A 26,310-nucleotide genomic window follows, 5' to 3' on the forward strand; every position below is an offset into this window, starting at 1 on the left:
GAGCAGCGAAAGTGAGGGCGTGCTCTGCCACCCCCTCCCCCACCCACCAGGCATTGCCGGGGCTTGTGGGATTAAGAATGGAACACGACGACAGACAAAACAATCCCCAGCACCTCCCTCTACTGCTGGTACTAACAGAGCATGAAAAGGCTGTTTCTGAGCACACAATAGACACACTGATAGACCAGCTCAATGAGGAGACAGGATAAGTGCTGGTAAATAGTTAAGCAACTGTTCATGAATTTCTTGCATGACAATGTCTATATTTGAAAAGAGGAAAACTAGCGTTCCCATCAGCAATCAACTAGCTAGTCAGCAAGCTAATTGATTCATTTTGAAAAACAAACATCCTGTGTAGAACATGTTATAATATTTATGTAGTTTAATAACCAGACAATTGTAATAATAATGAACTGTAGCCAAGCACTTTAAAGTTATTCCAGGCTTTAAAGGCAGAGGGACAAGATATTTCAGAAAAGCCATCATGACCAGATTGTCCTGACTGATACTCACAACTGATGTGAAATGTGGGCCACGTCTTCAATTAGACAAAACTAAAGTGGCGAGAAACAGCAGGCACATCTCCAACCCCCCGACAAGGCTACATCATGTTCCAATAAAGATTACAAAGTTAAAATTTTGTTCAACCAAAAACCACATCTCAAATGGAAAGACATCTGAACCTACAGCTTGGCAAAGGTTTGGAAATTGGTCTTGCATAGTGATACACATTCAGCTGAAACATTCCAAGCAATAATTTGTTTAATAGCACTCCTACCTTTTCATTTTTCACTTTCTTCAATGTTCTGCATTCTATATTGTCCAGCTCCTGTGGTTCAGTTTTAATTGTCAATGCTGGAACAATCCCAACAGACTCGAGTGCAATATTCCCCAACTGATCGTCCCCTACCAAGTCTGTAGATTGTGTGTTCTCAAAGGGGGCACTACGGTTAACCCCCAAAGCTACTTGAGAAACCACCTCCTTTTCAGTGGCAGCTATTACCACCACTGGCACTCCCTCGCTTTTCTCCTTCTTACTTTTCCCACTTGCCCCTTCCTTGTCTTTTTTACCACTGTTCCGAGAGACTTTGCCACCCTTCTCCATTCCTTTGCCAGTAGTGGAATTGTTGCTAGTGGCTCCTGCAGTAGCACCAGTGTTGGTTGGTTCCCCTTGGGTTCGCGTCTGCCCTTCTTTCTTGGTCCCATCTCCAGCTGAGACCTTGCTACTATTGTCTTTAGAGTTTTTGCTGCGTTTGGATTTAGATTTACTCTCCTTGCCTTGAGGGCCAGGTACAGGACTAACAAATCGGATGTTGTCAGGCAAAGCTGCAACAGCAGTGGGCGGAGCCGTCATACCCCCTCCGTCCTTGGTTCCAGACATCTCAAGTTTGTCCTTTTCTAAGTCAGCGTCAAGGTCGATAATCAGATTTCCTACACCGATGTCCCACTCATCACCGCTGTCGTAAGTGTCCACCGCATTCGAGTCCACACCTTTCCCGCCTGCAGTGCCACTACTTAAGGACATTTTAGTGCCAACGGCCCAGGTTTGCCTCAATGAGGTCCGCCACCTTCTCTGACTGCTGGGGGACTGGGTTGAGAGAATCCTTAGGGTCTAGGTATCCCCTTCCTATTTACCCACATTTTGCCCTGAGGGGGGGAAAAAAGAGAAAAATAGTTACATCTATCCAATACAGCAGGTATCAGCCAACCAATGACATAAAACAAAAAGGGCTGAGCAGCACCACAGAAGAAGACAAAAATTCACAGAAAGTTTGAAGGTGATAAAACCTTTGAACTTCTCACAGCGATGAAGAATAAAGGTTCAAGAGTTGTTTTAATTGCCAATGAAAACAACCTAAAGGCTCAAACTCATTGCACTAATGTGGATCTAGCGATGGTCTCCCAATCGTTCAGCTCGTTGTGTTTAAGGGACCACCTGCCGCAGATGTCTGACTGCTGACATTTTCATGCAACAGGTAAAATTGGTGTGCATTCGATTCGCAAATTACAGCCTCTGTTCAGAGGTACTAAGTTCTCTCGGTCAGCGAAAGCTATTGGTGTGTCTGAGCCCTAAATCTACATTGAAATGACTGAAACCAAACCGAAACAGTGTAGAAATGATAACAGCCCTACAATTTGTAACTTCACTCTGTCCAGCTTGCAAACAACGACTGAAACAGAAGCTACAGAGGGAACATTGGATACATTTTTATTTTTTTAAATGGACAGAGGACTATTGCAAATTCTAATGACGAGAAAATATAACAACATTTCAGTGTAGCCCTCTAGACCTCTATGAAAACTGAGTGTGGACCGCAAGGCAAAACATTTAAGCACATGTCCTCCATTCATGCAACTGACATAGTCCTACAGCTTGTTATTATTTCCCCTTCATTTAACCAGGTAGGCCAGATCACCTTCATTTAACCAGGTAGGCCAGATCACCTTCATTTAACCAGGTAGGCCAGATCACCTTCATTTAACCAGGTAGGCCAGATCACCTTCATTTAACCAGGTAGGCCAGATCACCTTCATTTAACCAGGTAGGCCAGATCACCTTCATTTAACCAGGTAGGCCAGATCACCTTCATTTAACCAGGTAGGCCAGATCACCTTCATTTAACCAGGTAGGCCAGTTGAGAACAAGTTCTCATTTACAACTGCGACCTGGCAAGAAAAAGCAAAGCAGTGTGACAAAAACAGTTACACATAAACAAACATACAGTCAATAACACAATAGAAAAATATACGTACAGTGTGTGAAAATGTAGAAGAGCAGGGAGGAAAGGCGATAAATAGGCCATATAGGCGAAATAATTACAATTTAACATTAACACTGGAGTGATAGATGTGCAGATGATGATGTGCAAGTAGAGATACTAGGGTACAAAAGAACAAGAGGATAAATAACAATATGGGGATGAGGTAGTTGGGTGTGCTATTTACAGATCGGCTGTGTACAGGTACAGTGATCGGTAAGCTGCTCTGACAGCTGATGCTTAAAATTAGAGTTCTGATCTAACACTATTCACAACTGACACAGGCCTACAGCTTGATCTAACACTACTAGAGGTCGACCGATTAATAGGGCCGATTTCAAGATTTCATAACAATCGGAAATCGGTATTTCTGGACACCGATTTGGCCAACATTTTTTTTACACCTTTATTTAATCTTTATTTAACAAGTCAGATAAGAATACATTCTTATTTTCAATGACGACCTAGGAACGGTGGGTTAACTGCCTCGTTCAGGGTCAGAACGACAGATTTTCACCTTGTCATCTCGGGGTATCCAATCTTGCAACCTTAAAGTTAACTAGTCCAACGCTATAACCACCTGCCTCTCGAGACTGCCTGTTACGCGAATGCAGTAAGCCAAGGTAAGTTGCTAGCTAGCATTAAACTTATCTTACAAAAAACAATCAATCATAATCAATAGTTAACTACACATGGTTGATGATATTACTTTATCTAGCGTGTCCTGCGTTGCATATAATCTGACTGAGCGGTGGTAGGCAGCAGCAGGCTCGTAAGCATTCATTCAAACAGCACTTTCCTGCGTTTTGCCAGCAGCTCTTCGTTGTGCGTCAAGCATTGCAGCTGTTTATGACTTCAAGCCTATCAACTCCCAAGATGAGGCTGGTGTAACCGATGTGAAATGGCTAGCTAGTTAGCGGGGTGCACGCTAATAGCGTTTCAAACGTCACTCGCTCTGAGACTTGGAGTGGTTGTTCCCCTTGCTCTGCATGGGTAATGCTGCTTCGAGCCCAGGTAGGAGCGAGGAGAGGGACGGAAGCTATACTGTTACACTGGCAATACTAAAGTGCCAATAAGAACATCCAATACTCAAAGGTTAATGAAATACAAATGGTATAGAGGGAAATAGTCCTATAATTCCTATAATAACTACAACCTGTTAAAAGGAACCACCAGCTTTCCAACATCACTACTCTGGACGGCTCTGACTTAGAATACGTGGACAACTACAAATACTTAGGTGTCTGGTTAGACTGTAAACTCTCCTTCCAGACCCATATCAAACATCTCCAATCCAAAGTTAAATCTAGAATTGGCTTCCTATTTCGCAACAAAGCATCCTTCACTCATGCTGCCAAACATACCCTTGTAAAACTGACCATCCTACCAATCCTCGACTTTGGCGATGTCATTTACAAAATAGCCTCCAATACCCTACTCAACAAATTGGATGCAGTCTATCACAGTGCAATCCGTTTTATCACCAAAGCCCCATATACTTACCCACCATTGCGACCTGTACGCTCTCGTTGGCTGGCCCTCGCTTCATACTCGTCGCCAAACCCACTGGCTCCATGTCATCTACAAGACCCTGCTAGGTAAAGTCCCCCCTTATCTCAGCTCGCTGGTCACCATAGCATCTCCCACCTGTAGCACACGCTCCAGCAGGTATATCTCTCTAGTCACCCCCAAAACCAATTCTTTCTTTGGCCGCCTCTCCTTCCAGTTCTCTGCTGCCAATGACTGGAACGAACTACAAAAATCTCTGAAACTGGAAACACTTATCTCCCTCACTAGCTTTAAGCACCAACTGTCAGAGCAGCTCACAGATTACTGCACCTGTACATAGACCACCTATAATTTAGCCCAAACAACTACCTCTTTCCCAACTGTATTTAATTTTAATTTATTTATTTTGCTCCTTTGCACCCCATTATTTTTATTTCTACTTTGCACATTCTTCCATTGCAAAACTACCATTCCAGTATTTTACTTGCTATATTGTATTTACTTTGCCATCATGGCCTTTTTGCCTTTACCTCCCTTCTCATCTCATTTGCTCACATTGTATATAGACTTGTTTATACTGCATTATTGACTGTATGTTTGTTTTTACTCCATGTGTAACTCGGTGTCGTTTTATCTGTCGAACTGCTTTGCTTTATCTTGGCCAGGTCGCAATTGTAAATGAGAACTTGTTCTCAACTTGCCTACCTGGTTAAATAAAGGTAAAATAAAAAAATAAAAAAATAAAAATATGTTCTCATGTTCTGAGCAAGGAACTTAAATGTTAGCTTTCTTACATGGCACATATTGCACTTTTACTTTCTTCTCCAACACTTAGTTTTTGCATTATTTAAACCAAATGGAACATGTTTCATTATTTATTTGAGGCTAAATTGATTTTGATGCATTATAAGTTAAGTTAAAAATAAGTGTTCATTCAGTATTGTTGTAATTGTCATTATTACAAATACATTTTCAAAAATCGTCCGATTAATCGGTATCAGCTTTTTTGGTCCTCCAATAATCGGTATGGCGTTGAAAAATCATAATCAGTCGACCTCTAAACACTACACACAGCTGACACAGGCCTACAGCTTGATCTAACACTATTCAACTGACATAAGCCTACAGCTTGATCTAACATTATTCGGATCAGGAAGGCTTGTGATGTCTTTACTAGCAAGAAAAAACAACAACATGCCATTACATTGGGACCTATTCAATCAAGCAGGTCGGGGGTAAGGTAAAGAAAGATTCAACTAGTCCTGCAAGTCAGTAAATGTGTCAAATAGGCTTATTTATCCTAGAGCCACAGTTCTCTTTACCCAGTAGTAGAGACATTGTTTTCTTGATTAAATACAACCAAATGCTTGTAGCAAAAGATGCATTTTGTTAACCAAATGTGACAAAACAGGGACAATGATCCATCCTTTAACACTACATTATCTAAAAGCTTCCCAAACTCCACCATAATCCCAAAGGTGCTACAGCGTTGCACAGAAATCCTGATCTCCATAACCATTTCCCACAGTCACCATGGCAACCATGTGAAACGTAAATCCTGATTGACGGCCAACCGTGGCCTCACTGTTCTGAGTGACTGGCTCATTCCACAAGGACTGCTGATAGTGTCACTGGTGACGGATGAAGACCAACTGGCCTCACTACTCACCCTCACAGGGTTAACATAGCCATACTCTGTCAAGTGGACACTGACAACCCCTGCATCAACAGGGCAGCTTAAGAAAACATGAATGATGCCAGAGGAAAGACACAGCCCAACACCATAATGTAGGCTAAATAAAGTGCTGTTAAAAAGGCATGCCTTACACAAACACATTGTGATCATGTTAGCATATAGCCTAGGTCTAGGCCTACCATTTCTTCAAATACAGTCGACTGCACCAGATGTGATAGCTTTCTCCAACATGGCCTCTGTATCTGTAATTCACTTCTAAAATGGATGGATAAGTAAATAAATATATACAGTGGGGAAAACAAGTTTTTGATAACCTGCAAAATCGGCAGTGTTTCCTACTTACAAAGCATATAGAGGTCTGTACATTTTATTATAGGTACACTTCAACTGTGAGAGACGGAATCTAAAAAAAATATACAGAAAATCACATTGTATGATTTTTAAGTGTGTGTTGTGTGTGTGTGTGTGTGTGTATATGTATAGTTGACGTCACTCTTAATTATCCATAATGTCCATCTTATCCAAGAGACATTACGCTCTTAAAACACATGCCTGCTCAGCTCTAACATGCCGACCACACCGCTTGCGTCACAAAATATATATAAACATACATGTTATTCAATCATAGCTTGCGCGATTCAACGAACAACTTCTTTGCCAGACGCTAAAATAGAATTTGGTTCTATTTGTGATGCTCGACGAGCTGCAAGTCCCACCTCTCCCATCTCCTCATTGGTTTTTAGGAGCATATACCCACGTGGGTGATTGAAAGATGAACTGAGGTCCACACTCCAGTCCAGCTGGTTGTGGTAATGCACCTTAAAGTTGGTTGCCAACCGCCATATAAAGCCCAAAGAAGAATCAGCCTGAATTAGGAGAGATTACTAGAAACTAACTCAGTTTACCGTTTTATCTGTGGATTAATTGTCGGAGTAGAGGACCTTACGCATTTCAGGTAAAATAACAACCCAATGTTAATATCCCAGGACAAATTAGCTAGCAACAGCAAGCTAAGCTAGCTAAATTACTATAAATGTTGAATGCTTTCGACGTGTCCCCAAATTAATATAATTGGTTCAGAGTTTCTTTTTGATATTTCAACCTGCGTGTCCTGATCGCGTCTGGTATGGGGGGACAAAATCAAATGTGCGCAATTGCCAGCGGACACGGTCTGGTCAGCATGTAACAGACAATAACTACCTCTAGCCCAAACACGTGGTCTTTTCCACTGACTCCTATAAAAGCTCCACTAGCAGCGGGTTTTTAGCATGTCTGTGCTACTGCTGCCCTTCCAGGAGCTGTAAACAACTTCCAGAAACTCATTTATCATTCTCCTCCATGTTGCTGAGCATCGGGCTGGCTGGGTTGAATGGGAGCAGAGTGGAAGACACTGCCTCCTGTCTGAGCATCGTGACCCCTCAGCCCCTGCAGCATCCCTCCCTCAACACAAACCAGTAAATAATTAACACTCACATCTGCACTGCTCGTCTCCCCCTGTGATAAGGAACGTGCAGGGGGAAATAAACCCAGCACAAAAGACTCTTCAGAGGGGGTCTGTGGAGATGAGATCAATAACGCCTCAGAGGTCTGAATTCTGATGATTCTCTTTGTGCTGCACACTGCCACTGACAAAAAACACCGGGCCAAACAGTGTACACAACAGGACTTCAGCCAACCTGTTTGTGGAGAGAAAAGGCTCCTGCCTCTAATAGCTGGCCAAAACCTTTCATTTTCTAATTCCTCTGTCGCTGAGATGTAATTTAGGATCTGAAATTAAATGAAAAGAATCTGCACCATTTGGAAGGTCATTGCTGTGAAACGTTTGAATTGCTGCTCTCAGAAAGCGTGCTCAGCAGGCTCCTGCTTGTGTGAGGGGAGAGGAAAGCTTCAGCCTTGATACAATCTATTGCATCTTTTCCCCTACTTGAACAGACAAAGCCTTGTGGATCTTCTGATTGGAAACACCTTTTTTTTCTTCAGTTGGCCACTTTCTCCAATGACTTCCGACCAGTGGAGGCTGTTGAGGGGAGGACGGCTCATTATAATGTCTGGAATAGAATGAATGGAATGGCATCAAACACATGGAAACCATTCCACATATTTTGCTCCAACCATTACAATGAGTCCGTCCTCCCCAATTAAGGTGCCACTAACCTCCTGTGCTCCAGACGAACTCTCAGAGTCTGCTTTAGCTGCTCTGACATCAGCTGTTCTGCTTTTGACACAATTGCACTCACAGGCTTGTCCCTGCTGACCTAATGGAGATGGGAGGAAAGGGAGCAGGAGGCATCCACATTATTCAGCTCACAGGCTTGTCCCTGCTGACCTAATGGAGATGGGAGGAAAGGAAGCAGGAGGCATCCACATTATTCAGCTCACAGGCTTGTCCCTGCTGACCTAATGGAGATGGGAGGAAAGGAAGCAGGAGGCATCCACATTATTCAGCTCACAGGCTTGTCCCTGCTGACCTAATGGAGATGGGGAGGAAAGGAAGCAGGAGGCATCCACATTATTCAGCTCTCAGGCTTGTCCCTTCTGACCTAATGGAGATGGGAGGAAAGGAAGCAGGAGGCTTCCACATTATTCAGCTCTCAGGCTTGTCCCTGCTGACCTAATGGAGATGGGAAGAAAGGAAGCAGGAGGCATCCACATTACTCAGCTCTCAGGCTTGTCCCTGCTGACCTAATGGAGATGGGAGGAAAGGAAGCAGGAGGCATCCACATTATTCAGCTCTACTTAACGGTAGACTCCCAAATGGGCGCTTTCATGGTAGCCTAACAATTTAACAGGCTTCAGTAAGGGCCGATTCACAGCAACCGCCACCTGGAAGTGTGGTAAACCTGGTAAACTGCCATTTGATGAGCCTACATGGAAGTGTGGTAAAACTGGTAAACTGCCATATGATGAGCCTACATGGAAGTGTGGTAAAACTGGTAAACTGCCATATGATGAGCCTACATGGAAGTGTGGTAAAACTGGTAAACTGCCATATGATGAGCCTACATGGAAGTGTGGTAAGACTGGTAAACTGCCATTTGATGAGCCTACATGGAAGTGTGGTAAAACTGGTAAACTGCCATATGATGAGCCTACATGGAAGTGTGGTAAAACTGGTAAACTGCCATATGATGAGCCTACATGGAAGTGTGGTAAGACTGGTAAACTGCCATATGATGAGCCTACATGGAAGTGTGGTAAGACTGGTAAACTGCCATATGATGAGCCTACATGGAAGTGTGGTAAGACTGGTAAACTGCCATATGATGAGCCTACATGGAAGTGTGGTAAGACTGGTAAACTGCCATATGATGAGCCTACATGGAGGTGTGGTAAAACTGGTAAACTGCCATATGATGAGCCTACATGGTAGTGTGGTAAAACTGGTTGGGGGGTTGCAGCTGTGGCGTTTGGATGGCTAAACAGTGGTGGGATCTAAATCATCCGACACCTTCATAATAGAGGGGTTGTAGCTCTATTTGCGGTTGACCTACTGTACTGCCCTTCGCCAGAACTGCAGAGCAAGCCTTTTGAAAAGACCCACGGAGGAAACGTCCCAGTGAGCAGTCTGTTGACCGAAGGCATGAGGCTATGTACCTCCCTCGGTGCTTGTCTTTTTCTCAGAGATCCAATTTCCCCCAGCAATCCATCAGACACCCATGTCAGGGTGGGGATGATATCTGGCCTGCACAAAGAGACACCTCTTTACAGAAAGGATTTGTCCACATTCTATTATTTGCACACAGAACGTACCAACTCTACAAGAGTTACCTTTAAAATGAAGTTGTTGTTCTACTTATCCACAAGTTCCTCTGACTCTGGCTATCATTTGATGTCTATGCATGCAGTATGAAGGAAGTTGGAGGTAGTTTCACAAGCCAGTGCTAACTAGCGTCAAAACAATGACTGGAAGTCTATAAGTATGCTAGTGTATTCTACTTTACCTGTTGACTTCCAGTTATTGCGCTAACGCTAGTTAATTGGCGAAACATCCTCTTAACTTCCTTCATAGTGCACATAGACATAAATAGTATCCATAAGTTCCTCGACTCTGGGTAAGTAGAAAATGTAAGTATCCCTTTAATTAAAATGAGCTGATATAGGCTAGTCTCTACATCCTAATGTTAGAGGGTACCATCTGTGCAGACACTAGGGACTAGAACATGTAGCCCAGGCTAATCAGTCATGGATAACCAGACACCAACAGAACCGGAATAGAATCAGTGACAGCAACACTGCTAGACTCATTCAGCCCTTCTCTCCTAACCCTGTCTTACTGGAATGGATCGGATGTTAAAAGCTACACACCCGGTTCTTACTTAGCAGAACACCACTCCCAATTTCAGTGAACAGTTCCAGGGTAAGAGTTTCTCAACAACACATTGGCTGTTTGAGTGCCATGAAATAAAGGGAAGTTTTTCTCACCACACAACACCAGTGTGCAAAAAGTCACAGGGTTACGATGCAGAGAAAGCTGACAGTCGTCAGCAGATTAAAAAGATATTCTGTGGCACCTGCCAAGAGCTTCCCAATAATTTACTGCGGCAGAGTAATAACCCAATAAAACCTCAATTGAATAGTGCAGAACCTGGCACAGGAGCAATTTTTCCCTGACTCCTGGTATAAGACAGGTCCCCGTCCAGAGAGCCAAACAGTAACCTCCATGTAATTGGATTGTGTGCTTGGAGCTGGTTACCAAAATAGAACTGCACAGGGAACTCCAGGTGATGGGAATCAGGAGCCTGCGGGTCAGCCAGCTTCCATATCAGCTAATGTCAACCTGGGGAGAACAAGCTCCCATTCACAGTGGGACTTCCATTTCCTGTGGCATGCAACAGAGCTCATTAAAAAGTTGAGTCTGTCCACTACTGGTTTATGTGTCTGCAAGGCAGCAATGGTTACGGCTATATTGACATACAATACTGCCACTATTAACTTGCTACTGCCTTTCTGCCACGTAGCTGGGAAGCCCTATATCAATACGACAAGAGTAATGCTCAGCTGCCACATCACAATCTGACACATTTTTATCTGATTCAACTGTAGCATGTAGACTAACCAGACTCCCATCTTGTGTGTGAAGTGTCTACAGTGCTTTGAAAACATCCCCATTGCTCAGACGGTGGTGAAGTACACAGTCTAAAACCTAAGCGGTGAAAACACTTCAAGTAGGCTATTTCCTGTATATTTTATCTTGTCCCAGAGTACACATAAACAAAGCAATATCATTTTGTGAGCGATGTTATGAAAAGTAATCTTTTCCATTGCCGGTTCTGTGTCTGTGTGGAAAAAGAACTGAAGCCAGACACCGCTGAACATTATCAAACAATGCAGTGTCTTTTCAGCGGCACATGAGCCAAAAGGGGAGAATCAATATACTGGTTAACAATAGTGTAATGGTTGGTGCCGACCCATGGCCAGCTGCCTCATAATGTAACCCATCACTCACAATCAGATAGCTCCATGATGCTGCATAATAAAGAAGATTCTGTACTTTCATTTTCAATTCTGCCACAATGGCTTGGCTCGGGAGATAATGTACTGCCACTATGGCTGTGCTCAGGAGATAATGTACTGCCACTATGGCTGGGCCCGGGAGATAATGTACTGCCACTATGGCTGGGCTCAGGAGATAATGTACTGCCACTATGGCTGGGCTCGGGAGATAATGTACTGCCACTATGGCTGGGCCCGGGAGATAATGTACTGCCACTATGGCTGGGCCCGGGAGATAATGTACTGCCACTGTGGCTGGGCTCGGGAGATAATGTACTGCCACTGTGGCTGGGCTCGGGAGATAATGTACTGCCACTATGGCTGGGCCCGGGAGATAATGTACTGCCACTATGGCTGGGCTCGGGAGATAATGTACCTGAGTCAAATAACATTTGTCATCACACCTCCAGTCCAAGGGGAAAATGCTTCAGTAAATTGAGCGAAGGCCTTCTGGCTAATGGACCTGAAGAGAAATTGTCTGTGGCCCTCATGTCACTGATCTCTTCCAGGCAGTTGATACAGTATGGTGTGGGGGTGGGGTGGAAGGGAGGGCCCTTCTTCAGAGGCTGACAAGTTGGCAGAAACAAGAGCAACTCCATTAATAGGCTCAGCAGCGCCATTCAGACATGATTCCTCCATAACAGCAGGCAATCTCAGAGAACTCCCCAGACACAGGGAGACATTACTGCACCTCAGCCTTCTGCTTCCCCCGCTCTCCCTTCATATGGTCCCTTCGTTCCCCCTCTCTCTCCTTTCGTATGGTCTCTTCTTTCCTTCCCCCTCTCTCTCCCTTCGTATGGTCCCCTCTTTCCTTCCCCCTCCCTCTCCCTTCGTACGGTCCCTTCTTTCCTTACCTCTGCCTTTCTCAATCTTTCCTTCTGGTCTACATTCAGACAACATTACATTCAAGGAAAACTCCCAGTTGATCTTTGCAGATGGTGTAAGGAATGTAAAGACATACAAGCACGCTGTTGCAGCTGTTAAACGATGTAGGCCAAATGCATCAGCACTAAACCTGCACTGAATCAAACCTAATCAACTTACTTCAGATCCCCAAGTCTGAAGTGTGAGCAGCATGATCAGTGTTTCTCCTATATTTCATTTAGTAAAAGGGCGCACGGCTAAATAATTGTTATCTAAAATCTTGTAAGCTAGGACATTTTTAATTGAATGTACTATTGTTTAAATGTAATTGTGATTTCTGCATAATTCGGTGTTGTCGATAGCGAGCATGAACAAAATCAATCAAATCCAGTAACGCCGGGCTGGTGATGTCATTAAAATCAAGAGATTAAATTCAACTGAGTTTCAAAGGATTTTTGGAGTAGAATGTCCTTTAAAACAGTAACCAGAAGTGACCTTTTCACAGTCATGGACTCTCCCAGTAACACCCCACACACCAATTGTGGAAATGAAGCTTGTTCTGAACTCCACGTCGATGGACAAGTCAACTCATGCTGCTTTTCAAGACCAATTTCTCGCCGTCCCAAACTTTACTGTGAGTTGGCCAACAGAACAAGTTTTCCATCAAAGAGCTTTGGAACTTCAGAAACACTACCGAACCCAAAGAAAAAATAACTGCGTGTAGCAGAAACTCAGACAACTGAATAGTTAGCCTATCACCAGAGTTTCACTGCGCAAGGCCACTTTCTATGAAGAGATGTTAATACACATTGTACGCAGGACATAGGTTAGGGCCTACATGAGATTTTACAGTCTAAGCAAGACTACTTTTCCTAATAAATTGTCATGGCTGAAATAGGCTACACATTGACAAAAATGTAGTGAGGCCAGAACGAACCAATAGGACAACGTACCTTAATATAGTAGCCTAAGTGGAGCAAGTAGTCCTACATCAAGCACCATCTGGTCCTGGAGGACAGCATTACCCTAGACCATTTCACGTTTCCAAACTACAACAAAAACACAGTAAGGAATACCAACTGCTCATAAATGCAATCTCTAGGCCTATTCCATCACATCCACCTGGATGATTCTTCCTGGTGCAAGGTATCTGACCTTCATTTTACACCCAAAGAAACTGCACTTGCCAATGCGGAATTAGAGGAATTCAAGCAAAGAGATCCTTCACTTGGTTGACAGGCCTCCTCATGTTCCATGTGTTAGCATACCTTTTTAACAGCTGGCAAAACAGCTTATCGCTAACAGCTCTAATCATGAGAAGAGAAGACATTTTCATAAAGGGAAACCTCCAATGCAATCTTGGCATGAAAATGAAAAACACATGCCTGCCTGACTACAAGTGCCTGAAAACCAAAAGGCTCTGCGTAATAGGCTACTTGAGGTAGCCAAAGTAAAATATTTACCTAACTCAAATAAAACCCACTTAAACAGAATAACAAGAATTGATCTGATTGGGTTTGAACACAACCAAATGATAGCATGTATGGCTGGGAATTGCCAGGGATCTCGTGGTACAAAATTATCACGATACTTAGGCGCCGATATGGTATTGCGATTCTAAGTATTGTGATTCAATGTTCCAAACCTAATGCTCTGCTGAAGAGGAACAGGAGAGAGTATGAGAATTATTGTTTGATAAGTCATGGATATAAAAGTAATGAAAACACGTTGGCTCACTATTTTTTTTAAAGATGGAGAACAAGCTATAAGATTAAAAATAACAGAGTTTTGGCGCTGGTGCAGCTGTCTGGCGCTAACGCCACCTAGATTTATTTTTGTAGAAATCAATATTTGGAGTCAGAATATTGGTGCAATATTGTCCAAAATAATATTGCGATATGTAGGTACCTGCGCAAAAATTGAACTGTATCGATATACACCCCCCCCCTCCCATTGGGCATCTGTTAATTGTGCTAATTTTATTAGGGTGGCAGGGTAGCCTAGTGGTTAGAGGGTTGGACTAGCAACCCTCTGGTTGCAAGTTCAAATCCCCGAACAGGCAGTTATCCCACTGTTCCTAGGTCGTCATTGAAAATAAGAATTTGTTCTTAACTGACTTGCCTAGTTAAATAAAGATAAAATAGCATTCTGGTAACAGAATTTCCAGGGAGGCCGCTCGCAAAATATGCAAACGAAAATAAACATTTCAAAGACAGGCAATCCAGCTTATAAAGTTATACATGTATAGGTAGGTGCTACAGAATGTCATTTTTGGTGAGTTTGGACACTTACAAGCGAATGTGAACAAGAGATATTGTCCAAATGAACAAAGTTTTGAAGACTGCTCGTCTGCTCTGAGGCAGCATGTACACACACACACACACACACACACACACACACGTCTGGAGTCACAAGGGAAAGGGAATGCCTGCCCTACTCAGAGAAGAGGGAGTGAGGGTCAAACAGGCTGAGAAAGAAGAGGATATCAAGATAATGGCAGCTGTACAGATAACTCCTCCAAAAAGCTTTGACTTCTCAAAGACAGAAAGCTTAAACAATATGATGCACCATCATTAATTAAAGTCACTTATTTAGATAACTAGCTAGTTAAACCTAGGGGGTCTCTAACACAGAATTCTTTATTTTTCATAAAACTCAAAAGAAATCTCGAAGCGTTTTATAAACGCAGATCTAAAATGCTTCTTATTGTAATTTCTGCTGCCATCAGACCCATTTTGTGCTTCAGTAGAATGGCATTCTATCAGCAGACAGCGCTCTGACTGGTGTAGTCTACTTTTCTCTGGTAAAATGCCAGATTAACTTCAAGCAAAACATTAGGAAATGTAGCTGGCTGCATTCTTTCTATAATAAACATTTTGCAATATGATGGACATGCATCGTTTTAGCAAAAAAAAGACCTTGATTTTTCATTGTCAGCTCATTTACTAATTCACTGTGGCTGCCAGCCAAATAGCGTTACGTTCTGTTGTCGTCTGAGGAAAATGAAGCTATTTTCTGCCAAATGTGTTGCACTGATGTATTTTCTGTGAAGGGAAACAGGTTGCACGTCCCTGATCACTATATTTATGCAAAAAAACTAAAACACTTCGCTTACAATAGAAAAGCCGACGCCTGTCAACAGACAGCTTGACTTACCTGCTCCCGCTTACACCATTGTGCTATTTACAAACAAGTGACTGGCTCAACTGTTCTGGGGAACTATGGTAAAAGCCTCATGATGTAAAATAATGTGACAGGTGAAATGAAGAACGTGATCTCCTTTATCTCCCATCATATCGCACAAGTTGACTGCAGGGATTCACTTCAGTAGCTACAAATATAAAATGTATTGAAAAACTTCAAAAGAAATAGTTTCAAAGTATTGATGATGGTATTGAAAAACCATCCCATTTCCAAATACCCTGATATACGTTATATAAAAGACCAAGCCTACCCCATTCAGCATGTTCAACATTTCAAAAGCTCAGATGGGACAAAAGAAAACACCTAGTTTCCTAGATTAATTGGATCAAACCCAGCAGATATCTTGAATAATTCCCATCCAGATTGCATAGTTCAACTTTATTCACAATAGACTTGATGGATTCACTGCATGAACGGGTTTGTGAGTGAGCAGCCAACAAGAGTCCATCTATAGATCTAGACAACAGTGACTCAAATGTGTGTCAATATTCTGAACTGGGCTCTTCACCAAACATAATTCATTTCCAACAGACTTGAGTCTTGACCTATTCAAGGGACATTCCCTGTGTTCAGCATGATAGGGTAGCCTAGTAGTAGCCTAGTGGTTAGAGCGTTGGACTAGGAACCGCAGGGTTGCAAGTTCAAACCCCCGAGCTGACAAGGTACAAATCTGTCGTTCTGCAACTGAACAGGCAGTTTAACCCACTGTTCCTAGGCCGTCATTGAAAATAAGAATTTGTTCTTAACTGACTTGCCTAGTTAAATAAAAGGTCAAATAAAAAAATAGGAGAATTAGACCTAAATATTACATTCATACCAGTATCTAATCAATACCGTACCAACAATTGGATTAAAGGACATGGGCCAAATCCCTCACTGGAAACAGACATTTCATAAGTCTGTATGGGGGACATTGAACATCTCACCTAACAACGAGGCTAACCAGAATGGTAATGTTAACACACTGAATGGAGACTAGACCCTAGTATTTTTGGTATTTTATTAGGATCCTGGGGTTCCTAGGCCTGGACAACAACAGCATCTTCTTGATGTGGGGTGAGTGATTAATGTTGCTATGTAGCTCAGAGCTATAAGAGGGGATTAAAGACCGTTCTAAAAATCCACAGTACCACTCACACACATTTCAAAAGCAATGTGTTGAATGTATTTAATGCAATCAGACAAGCACCTACCTTATTTTAACAGTTTGTCAATAGCCCGACACCTGTCTAAAAACAGGCCAATTAGTCTAACAAGGGGGACAAGGCCATGTCTTCAACACTAGTTATTCTATGAACTGAACGATCTCATCATAAGCAACATCTTTGTTTGCAGTGACCGTACATGGAGGCTAGTCCAAGTCCCATAATGCATCTTTTGCAATGAGAATAAGCTTTCTGTTTGACACAACTGGCATTGCAAATCACTTGCTGTGAATAATGTAAACAAACCGCTAGGAAAAGACAGACAGAACTAAGCCTTATCAAATGTCCTTGTCTTATGCATTTCAGTCAGATGGCTAGATCAAATCAGGCATCAGGTACTAATAGCACAGATAGATATTTCAACTGATGTATAAATATGAAGCATCCGGTTGGCGTTTCCACTCACTACCAAATATGGTAGTGAGAGGAAGCCCAGTGGCCGGCAGTGGGAGAAGATGGATTTAGGCAGACATTCTGGCAATTTACTCATCGATTAAACATTGGATCTCAATACAGTTCTGTTCCCAAAACTACAATCTGTTACGAACAGAGTGGACTAAGTTTAGTAGACTTAACCCTTTCCCAAAGTAAAAAAAAAAGGAGTGCAAAGGCGAATTGAGTTATTGCACACTTCACAGAGTAGGCGTTCCAACAGAAATATGCAAATTAATGCTAGAACGCGCCAATAGGATCTTGCTAGCTCGTGCTTGGCACTGCCCACCTCCTTGCTTGTTCTGCCAACTATGGCTCATCTGTTCCCATTTGAAACAGACAGTGTTGCATCTTGGTTTAGTTATAAAAATCTCTAGTAATAGGCCTAACCAAACCAGAATGAGGTAGGTTGTGTGTGATTATGTCCAACAGAAGTAGCTAGATAACGTTATTATAGAGCTGGTAATTTAGGCCCGGTGCGATTAGCATGAAAACACACTGGAATCCTTTTCCATTTGGCAGGAAGCAGTCTACAGCAAAACATTGCCTCTCTCTCACTTATCCAATTATCTGCAGAGGCCACAATAAACTAGGGGGCAAGTACAGAGACGTGTTGTTGATCCAGACAGTGGCTCACAGTGACCAATGCCTAGAAAACCGCTACAGACTTGACCTTCTGCATTGAGAGGACTCCCTGCTGAGTAAATCAGTACCAATGCAAAGAGGCACAGCCAGAACACTGGGTGAATTGGCCACAAACGGGTATTTTGTAAAGTGAGCTCAATAAGGGAGAAGTAATACAGAAATCTGTGGACAATTGAAAACCTCACTAGCCTGAATGATGAAAAAGGTCCTTCGATAGTCTGACAGATTGGCAATACGCACCAACCAGTTCATTGCTGTCAAATACACTGTACCAAACATTAGAAACACCTTCCTAATATCCACAGGGATGCTGGCCGATGTTGACTCCAATGCATCCCACCGTTGTGTCAAATTGGCTGGATGTCCTTTGGGTGGTGGACCATTCTTGATACACGTGGGAAATGGTTGAGCGTGAATAACCTAGCAGTGTTGCAGTTCTTGACACACTCAAACTGACCACCCTGGCACCTACTACCATACCCCATTCAATAAGCACTTAAATCCTTTGTCTTGCCCATTCACCCTCAATTGTACACATACACATTCCATGTCTCAATTGTCTCAAGGCTTAAAAATCCTTCTTTAACCGGTCTCCTCCCCTTCAACAACAGTGACTGAAGTGAATTTAACAAGGGACATCAATAAGGGATCATAGCTTTCATCTGGTCAGACTATGTCATGGAAAGGTGTGTCCTTAATGTTTTTTTTATACCACAGTATTATTGAAGTCGTTTTTGATTGGCTAGAAGGGCATTCTAGAACGGACATTACAACCAGACATCGGGAAACCTTCAAATCATGACGCAATATGCACCTACACATGCAGTAGAGGTCGACTGATTATGAATTTTCAACGCCGATACTGAATATTGGAGGACCAAAACAAGCCAATAACGAATAAAAATCTGCCTTTTTTTTTTTTTTGTAATAATGACAATTACAACAATACTGAATGAACACTTATTTTAACTTAATATATATAATAATAATAATATAATAACATCAATAAAATTATTTAGCCTAAAGTAAATAAAGAAACATGTTCAATTTGGTTTAAATAATGCAAAAACAAAGTGTTGGAGAAGAAAGTAAAATGCAATATGTTCCATGTAAAAAAGCTAACGTTTAAGTTCCTTGCTCAGAACATGAGAACATATGAAAGCTGGTGGTTCCTTTTAACATGAGTCTTCAATATTCCCAGGTAAGAGGTTTTAGTTTGTAGTTATAGGACTATTTCTCACTATACGATTGGTATTTCATATACCTTTGACTATTGGATGTTCTTATAGGCACTTTAGTATTGCCAGTGTAACAGTATACCTTCCGTCCCTCTCCTCGCTCCTACCTGGGCTCGAACCAGGAACACATCGACGACAGCCACTCTCGAAGCAGCGTTACCCATGCAGAGCAAGGGGAACAACTACTGCAAGTCTCAGAAGCGAGTGACATTTGATACGCTATTAGCGTGCACCCCGCTAACTAGCTAGCCATTTCACATTGGTTACACCAGCCTAATCTCGGGAGTTGATAGGCTTGAAGTCATAAACAGCTCAATGCTTGAAGCACAGCGATGAGCTGCTGGGAAACGCAGGAAAGTGCTGTTTGAATGAATGCTTACGAGCCTGCTGGTGCCTACCATCGCTCAGTCAGACTGCTCTATCAAATCATATCTTAGTTATAACATAATAACACACAGAAATACGAGCTTTAGGTCATTAATATCGTCAAATCCGCAAACTATGACCTCGAAAACAAGACGTTTATTCTTTCAGTGAAATACGGAACCGTTCCGTATTTTATCTAACGGGTGGCATCCATAAGTCTAAATATTCCTGTTACATTGCACAACCTTCAATGTTGTCATAAGTACGTAAAATTCTGGCAAATTAGGCGGCCCAAACTGTTGCATATACATATACTTTTGTTAAATCATCCCCCTGCGTTGCAGGTCGATTATATGCAATGCAGGACACGCTAGATAAACTAGTAATATCATCAACCATGTGTAGTTAACTAGTGATTATGATTGATTGTTTTTTATAAGATAAGGTTAATGCTAGCCAGCACCTTACCGTGGCTTCTTACTGCATTCGCGTAACAGGCAGGCTCCTCGTGGAGTGCAATGTAATCAGGTGGTTAGAGCGTTGGACTAGTTAACTGTAAGGTTGCAAGATTGAATCCCCGAGCGGACAAGGTAAAAATCTGCCGTTCTGCCCCTGAACAAGGCAGTTAACCCACCGTTCCTAGGCCGCCATTGAAAATAAGAATGTGTTCTTATCTGACTTGCCAAGTTAAATAAAGGTGTAAAAAAAAAATGTTAGTATTATTTTTATTTTTTAATTGTCCGAATTGCTGTCCAAAAATACCGGTTTCCCGATTGTTATGAAAACTTGAAATCGGCCCTAATTAATCGACCATTCCGATTAATCGGTCGACCTCTAACATGCAGACTACTTGCTACACAGTTACAGAAAGCTAAACCAACAATCACACAAACTGAAAATGGATACAATGTAAACGCAGGTCCACCGAGGAAAAGACGTAGCTAGCTAGCATTGATTTGTTTTTACAGAGACATTTGAGCATCTGACCTAACGTGGTGAGTGATTCACATGAATTTCTCCTGTCCCCTCCCCCACTCAAGCTGTCAAATCCTCCCATGTTTGACCAGCTGTTTTCAGCAACGGATTTTTTTTAATTCGGTTGTCATATTGGCAGTTTTGCTAGCAACAAACTATTTAGCTAACATCTAGTCTAGTGTTTGATATGCAAAGCGATCTCCTCGTAATTCACCGTCAGTGTTTTGTGTCCTGCCTTGAAGGCAAACTCTTCTAGCTATGCCAGGCATTATCAGGCATTATCAGCACGTGGATGTATCCAAATGAATGTCAACAGAAAACAGTGCATTTGCTCTTTCTGTCTGCAGAGGTCGTGACTGTGTAGCCATAGCTAGTTGGCTAAGTGTCAGCAAGCAAGAATAAGAACATTGCCACTGAGCATGAGCATGGCAATGGAACAAAGAACGAACGACTGGGTCACATCTCTAGCAACCAAAAGATGAGAAAGTATAAATTTGCATTGAAAAATATCAATGAAGGTTTTTCTACCAGTGTGCTTTTATATTGTTTTCTTTAGCACCTTTGGTATAAGTGGGATAAATGCCTCCGTTCCGTACATTACCTTGGAAAAATGAACTCTGCAAAGGGACTCGGCATCTTCCCGCTGCGTCGTCCATTAATTCCAAGGTAACATACAGAACGTTGGCGTTTATCCCGTACGTATACTCAGTGCATGTGAGTAGTGTGTCCAATAACAGCTTACAACACAGACTGATAAAAGTAGACAAACCAGGCGCATCCTTGACATAAGACTTCAGAAAGGCTTAAAGTTCAGTTACAAAATGTAATGCAGCTAAGCCTACTGAATATAAATTGAGGTTCTCACAAAACTCAATCTCACCACACGCTTTCTGCTATTCAATCATATTGAGCTGTTAATGATACTTAAAGCAAAGCAATTAAACAGGACAAGCTTCAAGAACATAAAAATCCATAAATGGATCAACTTTAACAAATCTGGATAAAGATCACAACATTTGCACAGAGTCTATTGGAGTTTTAACAAGACCTTCACCCTGTGGTCAATAGTCTTTGAAGAGGTATACCTGGAACTTTTGTTAGGGGAGAGGAGCGCTGTGTGTGTTGGCCAGTGGGAATCTGTGTATTTATAAGAGATGCTGATGTACAGTAAAGAAGCTGTGTTACTCATGACATGTCGATAACGGTACAGCCCGCTGGACTGAAAGCTTTGTCAAACTGTAATAGGAAGTGGCAGGGGAGCTGAAAAATGTGTACAAACGACTTCAAGTAAGGCTGTAGGCTAGGTCAGAAATACATGTCATTGAATAAGGCTAAGCAAACACAATTCAATCATAAATCAGCATCAATTGGAACCCTCCTTTTAGCATCATTTCAATTCCAGCCAACCTCTGAGAATTGGCTTTGTTCAAATGACTGTTAGTGATTTCCCTGAGGTTTCAAATTGCCAGCTACCTTTCAGGATGTAAATCCTCTCTAGTTTGTCATCAGCTGATGTTACCATCAGATGACTGGAGCCACACTGACCTACTCCCTTTCCTGAAATAAAACTAATCAGATGCTTCAGGACTCTAAACAAACAGGCTGAAAAATCATTGTTCAGTGTAGTTTAATGCTCTACTGTAGTTTAATGCTCTACTGTTCCTGGTTCTCAAAGTGACATCATAGGTGATTGGCTGATCCAAGACAGGTAAGATGAAAACATGTTTGTTTCTGAGACATACCATTTGTCCCATGAAACATAGTCACTGTAGAATTCACTCCTTCCGTGGGTCCACACTCCAGATCAAAGTCCTGCTAGCAAGCGTGATTTCTCCATCGTCAGAATAGAGTAGACTACAAATCACTGATTCACCCATGTGGGCCAGTCCAAGGTAATGGAATTACGCTGAAACGCCGGTTTCACACTTTAAAATCTATGTCAAACAAAAACCATTGATTTTCGAGTTTAATAAACCATACAGCTCTATGAACAATGACTACTTTGAACAATTACACAGTTAAATAAAACACATTTACTGGAAAAACTGTGCAAAGCTGGGTCACAGAAGTACGTTTTTTTTAAATCTATGGTTTTTGGTTGGTTTACATTTTAAAGTGAACAATCTGAGTCTCAGCGTAAATCCATTACCATGGAATTGCCCACATGCATGGAACCTGTAGCCTTTACAATGTGTTGACTCACTAGGGATATCTAGCAGTACTATGGAATACACACAGACAACTATTGGGAAAGTACTGTCTACTATGTATTCGGGAAGGTAATGATAAGTAACCAAGATAAGTGTGGTTCACAATAAACAATGTTTTTCCACATCTGGTTTGATTTGTTAGTAGTGGAAATGTTTAAAAGCGCCAACATGGGCCGAATCCCCATCAGACTTCCAAGGCATTCAGCCAAAGTCTTGTTGTTTTCCTAATTAATTTCAAGTACTAGAACAACTTCATACTATGTTGACATTGTACTTTCATCATTTTACTAGGCCCTACTAGTGTTCTCAAAGCCTAGCCTATACCAGTATTGGCTGCTGAAACCCATAGCCATGTCCAAACTAGATAAATCATCTGTCAGTCTCTAGCATGTGGTACTTACTGTAATAATAGCAGATATGCTTGAGATTGGGAAATGGTATGAGATTTTAATACACCGTTTAGCTAGCAAGCTTACACATGTAGAGCCAAGGAGAGTTGTATTGGCATGCAATGTTCTGTTGGCCGACAAGCTCCACTACAGGCAATCCCTGCAATGCATGTGGCTGAGCAATCAAATAATGTCACAGCGTGCATGAGGTGTTAATCTCAGCCCTGACATTGCTGCTCGAGTTGACCTTAGGTTACTGGTTAGCATAGAACCAAAATATGAACCCCAATCACCTCACAGTTTATAAATGTACAGAATGCCAATATGGCTAACTAGCAACTTCCAAAGACTGTTATTACCCTGTCGCATATTGTGAAATAAGCGTGTCAAGCTAGCTTGCTAACTAACGTTAGCTAGGCTAATTGGCTTTTAGTTGCACGATTTGATACCTAGATTCAGAATATTGTTCTGTGTTCGTGGCAAAGGGGCTTCGTATAAAATACATATTGGTTAGCTAGTTCCTTAATTCCGTAGCTAGCATTAAACGGTATCCATGTCAAATAACGTTGCTTTCTGTGACAAACTTGTTGCTAGTTAGCTAGGTCTCTCAAACAATGAGTTCTCAGGGCACAGCTAGTTAGCTAACGTTAGCTAGCTTCATTGCTAGCTGGCTAGCAGTCTCTCCCAGTCCCACCACATATCAAAATACAAGATAATTATATTTAGGCGACACTTACCCCGTGTGAAAACCCCAGTACAACGACGGATTACGTACACTCCATAGATAGAAAGAGTAAAAGTAATTGACGAGAATGACAACAAAAATCTGTCAAAATAACCACAGACCAATGCACTCCCCAAGAAATCCAACGGCAAGGAAAAGGAGAGGCCAGCAATTCACTGGACTGCTGCCATCACACTTTGAGATCCCGTTCCAAATCGAAAATACCGGCTCGGGCGGTCATTTTTAGGTTAAATCTCGAACCATTCAAGGATTTAATATTTCCCTTTGGTCTCCTGTACAGTAAATCCAACATTGAACAGATTTCCTCCCTGGGTTAATTCCTCTGCTTTCTATGTATCTGTATCTTGCTGGTTGTTAGTACCCTCCTATACTGGAGATTGATACAACGTAACCAACAAGCAGAACGAGCTGCTAGGAAATCCAGGACAAACGTTCCATTCGGATTGAACTATCTTGCAGGAGGGGTGCGCTTGAGTAAAAAGAGACATATCTGGGATTTGAATGGATTATATTGTCGTTTTCACCAAATGTTTGCTAAAATGTAATGAAATCTGCACACATCTCCAAGTAATACATTCATAATACATAAACTATATGGCAAAAAAAACATTGTCTTGATAAATTAATGTTGTGTCCTCCTGCATTATGAGTGACAATTTATCATAACATTTGACAAAAATTGCTAACACAATAAGAGCATTTAATAAAACATGCATGGCCTATTTATTTCCTAAAGGAAATTGTATTTTATAGAGTGCCTCCTTCAATTAGGGATAATAAAAACAATTTGACACCATGTACTCAGAACTGTATATTTGGAGAGCAGAATACATTTCCCATGTGGATGCCATGACATATTTCAGGGTAGAATATATCTGTCAGCTATTGGTTTTGAGGAGATGAGAGGAAATATTTTATTGGCTAAAAATGTAACAAGAGAATGATACTACCAGCAATACTGTTATTTCTTGACTCATGAGTTGTTCTGTTCTTTATTGTCTTTAAACAGGTCCAGTCCAGAAACAACCCTTAGACCCCACACCCTGTGTAGGCACTTTGTATATCTGAATGAATTGGATAGCTAACAGTGGAGGCTGCTGACAGGAGGATGAATCATAATAATGACTGGAATGGAGTGAAAGGAATGGTATCAAACACATGAAGAAAACAATTATAACATGTGGTTGATACCATTCCATATACTCCATTCTGGCCATTATTTTGAGCCATCCTCCTCTCAGCAGCCTCCACTGATAGCTAAGTATAAGCAATATAGTAGCTCCACATGTTCCCCATGTTGCTTATACTTATTCAAGCCCTTTTCAGAAGTGCCTAGGAGACATTCCTGGACCAGGTCAGTGTGGCTCTTCATTTATGGCCTGGGACCTCAATGGTATAGTGTGGCTTACACTAGATTGATGAATCTCCAAGAGTTTTCACTGCAGGGTTGATGGTTTTGATTGCACACAGCAAGGTTACATTACACAATTACACAACAATTGACACAGGAAGAAATTTCAGTGAGGTGAAAGCAAAAATGTTTGATCCTCACTCCTTTTTTGGATTGAACTATTTGAAGTGCAGGTCAGTTGAAGATTTTAAATAAGCCTAACTTTGATGGAATGAGCTGTCTGAAGGCCTCACAAGATTCACTCACAGTACCTAAATTCCATTGTTCAGAAAGACTTACATCTCAACCAAGATATTTTATGTTGTATCATTTTAGGAAGCAGGCAGAAGAATTACAGTACAGGAAGGAGACACAAGGAAAAAATGTGTCTGTCATGTTGCCATTTCTCATAAAGCGCCACAGATAACCTTTCATGTTTACCCGCTTCAAACGGCTTAAAGAGATCCTCGCCCTCTCTCTGGCTGCTGCACGGTTTCCCCGGCAACAAGAATATGATAATGTTCCCTTTGACGTGACAGAAGGAATCATCTCACTAACAAACAGAGACAACAGGCACAGGGAGGCCTGGGGGGAAACTGAATTAATGGGCTCATTTTCACACAGAGCCAAAGCAGCAGTCAGCCACCGTCCTCCATCTTCCCATGCGTTCCCCGCTGGCAGGCACACTCATCCTCCCCCAAGGAGCAGCCAGTCTCCATTGGAAAGATAAATAACAGTCAGTGAATGAGCACAGTGGGGAGAGAGAGATCACTGATGACTCGCCCTTCAAGTCGCAGGCATTAGACCAGGCCCCTCTCTGTCTGTCTGCCTGACGTGCCAGCCAGAAACCCAAATGAACAAGCTGTGTCGACAGTGTAATATTTTTTCCCTTGCTGAAAAATGGCAAATCAATCAGTCATTTGGAATAACAGAGGCACCGGTTTCATTTGTGGAGTCTGATCTTCCATTACCACATTAAAGAGACACTGTGAGCCTTGAAGCTCACCCAGGGATGATAAACACTCTTTTAATTTAGGCATTGTTCTTACACAAATTATGAATAATTTGAGCCAACAGCAAAAAAAAAATATTCAAATAATGCACCTTTCTTTTTTGTCCACAACACTGCTTGTCACAACAATGGGATTGGTGATAAACATGAATTAATTTAGAAAGTAGAAAGAAAGGAT

The 26,310-nt window shown here is 41.9% G+C and overlaps 1 protein-coding gene across 3 annotated transcripts in view; it reads right to left on the bottom strand.

The window, feature by feature from the left end:
• Positions 1 to 24,150, bottom strand: part of LOC109877990 (zinc finger protein 609-like) — a 94,534-nt gene extending 70,384 nt beyond the window's left edge. Inside the window, exons 1-2 of one of the 3 annotated variants that reach the window (XM_031812365.1) lie at positions 23,723 to 24,148; positions 779 to 1,647 (exon numbers count right to left, since the gene is read on the bottom strand). In XM_031812365.1, the coding sequence (XP_031668225.1) occupies positions 779 to 1,525 (747 nt within the window). In that variant the 5' untranslated portion in view covers positions 1,526 to 1,647; positions 23,723 to 24,148. Of the gene's footprint in view, positions 1 to 778; positions 1,648 to 23,722 lie in introns of all 3 variants that reach the window. The other 2 variants (XM_031812366.1, XM_031812367.1) reach the window with 2 other exon arrangements.
• Between the last annotated feature and the right edge of the window lie 2,160 nt (positions 24,151 to 26,310).

The sequence above is a fragment of the Oncorhynchus kisutch genome, unplaced genomic scaffold, assembly GCF_002021735.2.
Source record: "Oncorhynchus kisutch isolate 150728-3 unplaced genomic scaffold, Okis_V2 Okis03b-Okis08b_hom, whole genome shotgun sequence".
In the NCBI taxonomy this organism is placed as follows: domain Eukaryota; kingdom Metazoa; phylum Chordata; class Actinopteri; order Salmoniformes; family Salmonidae; genus Oncorhynchus; species Oncorhynchus kisutch.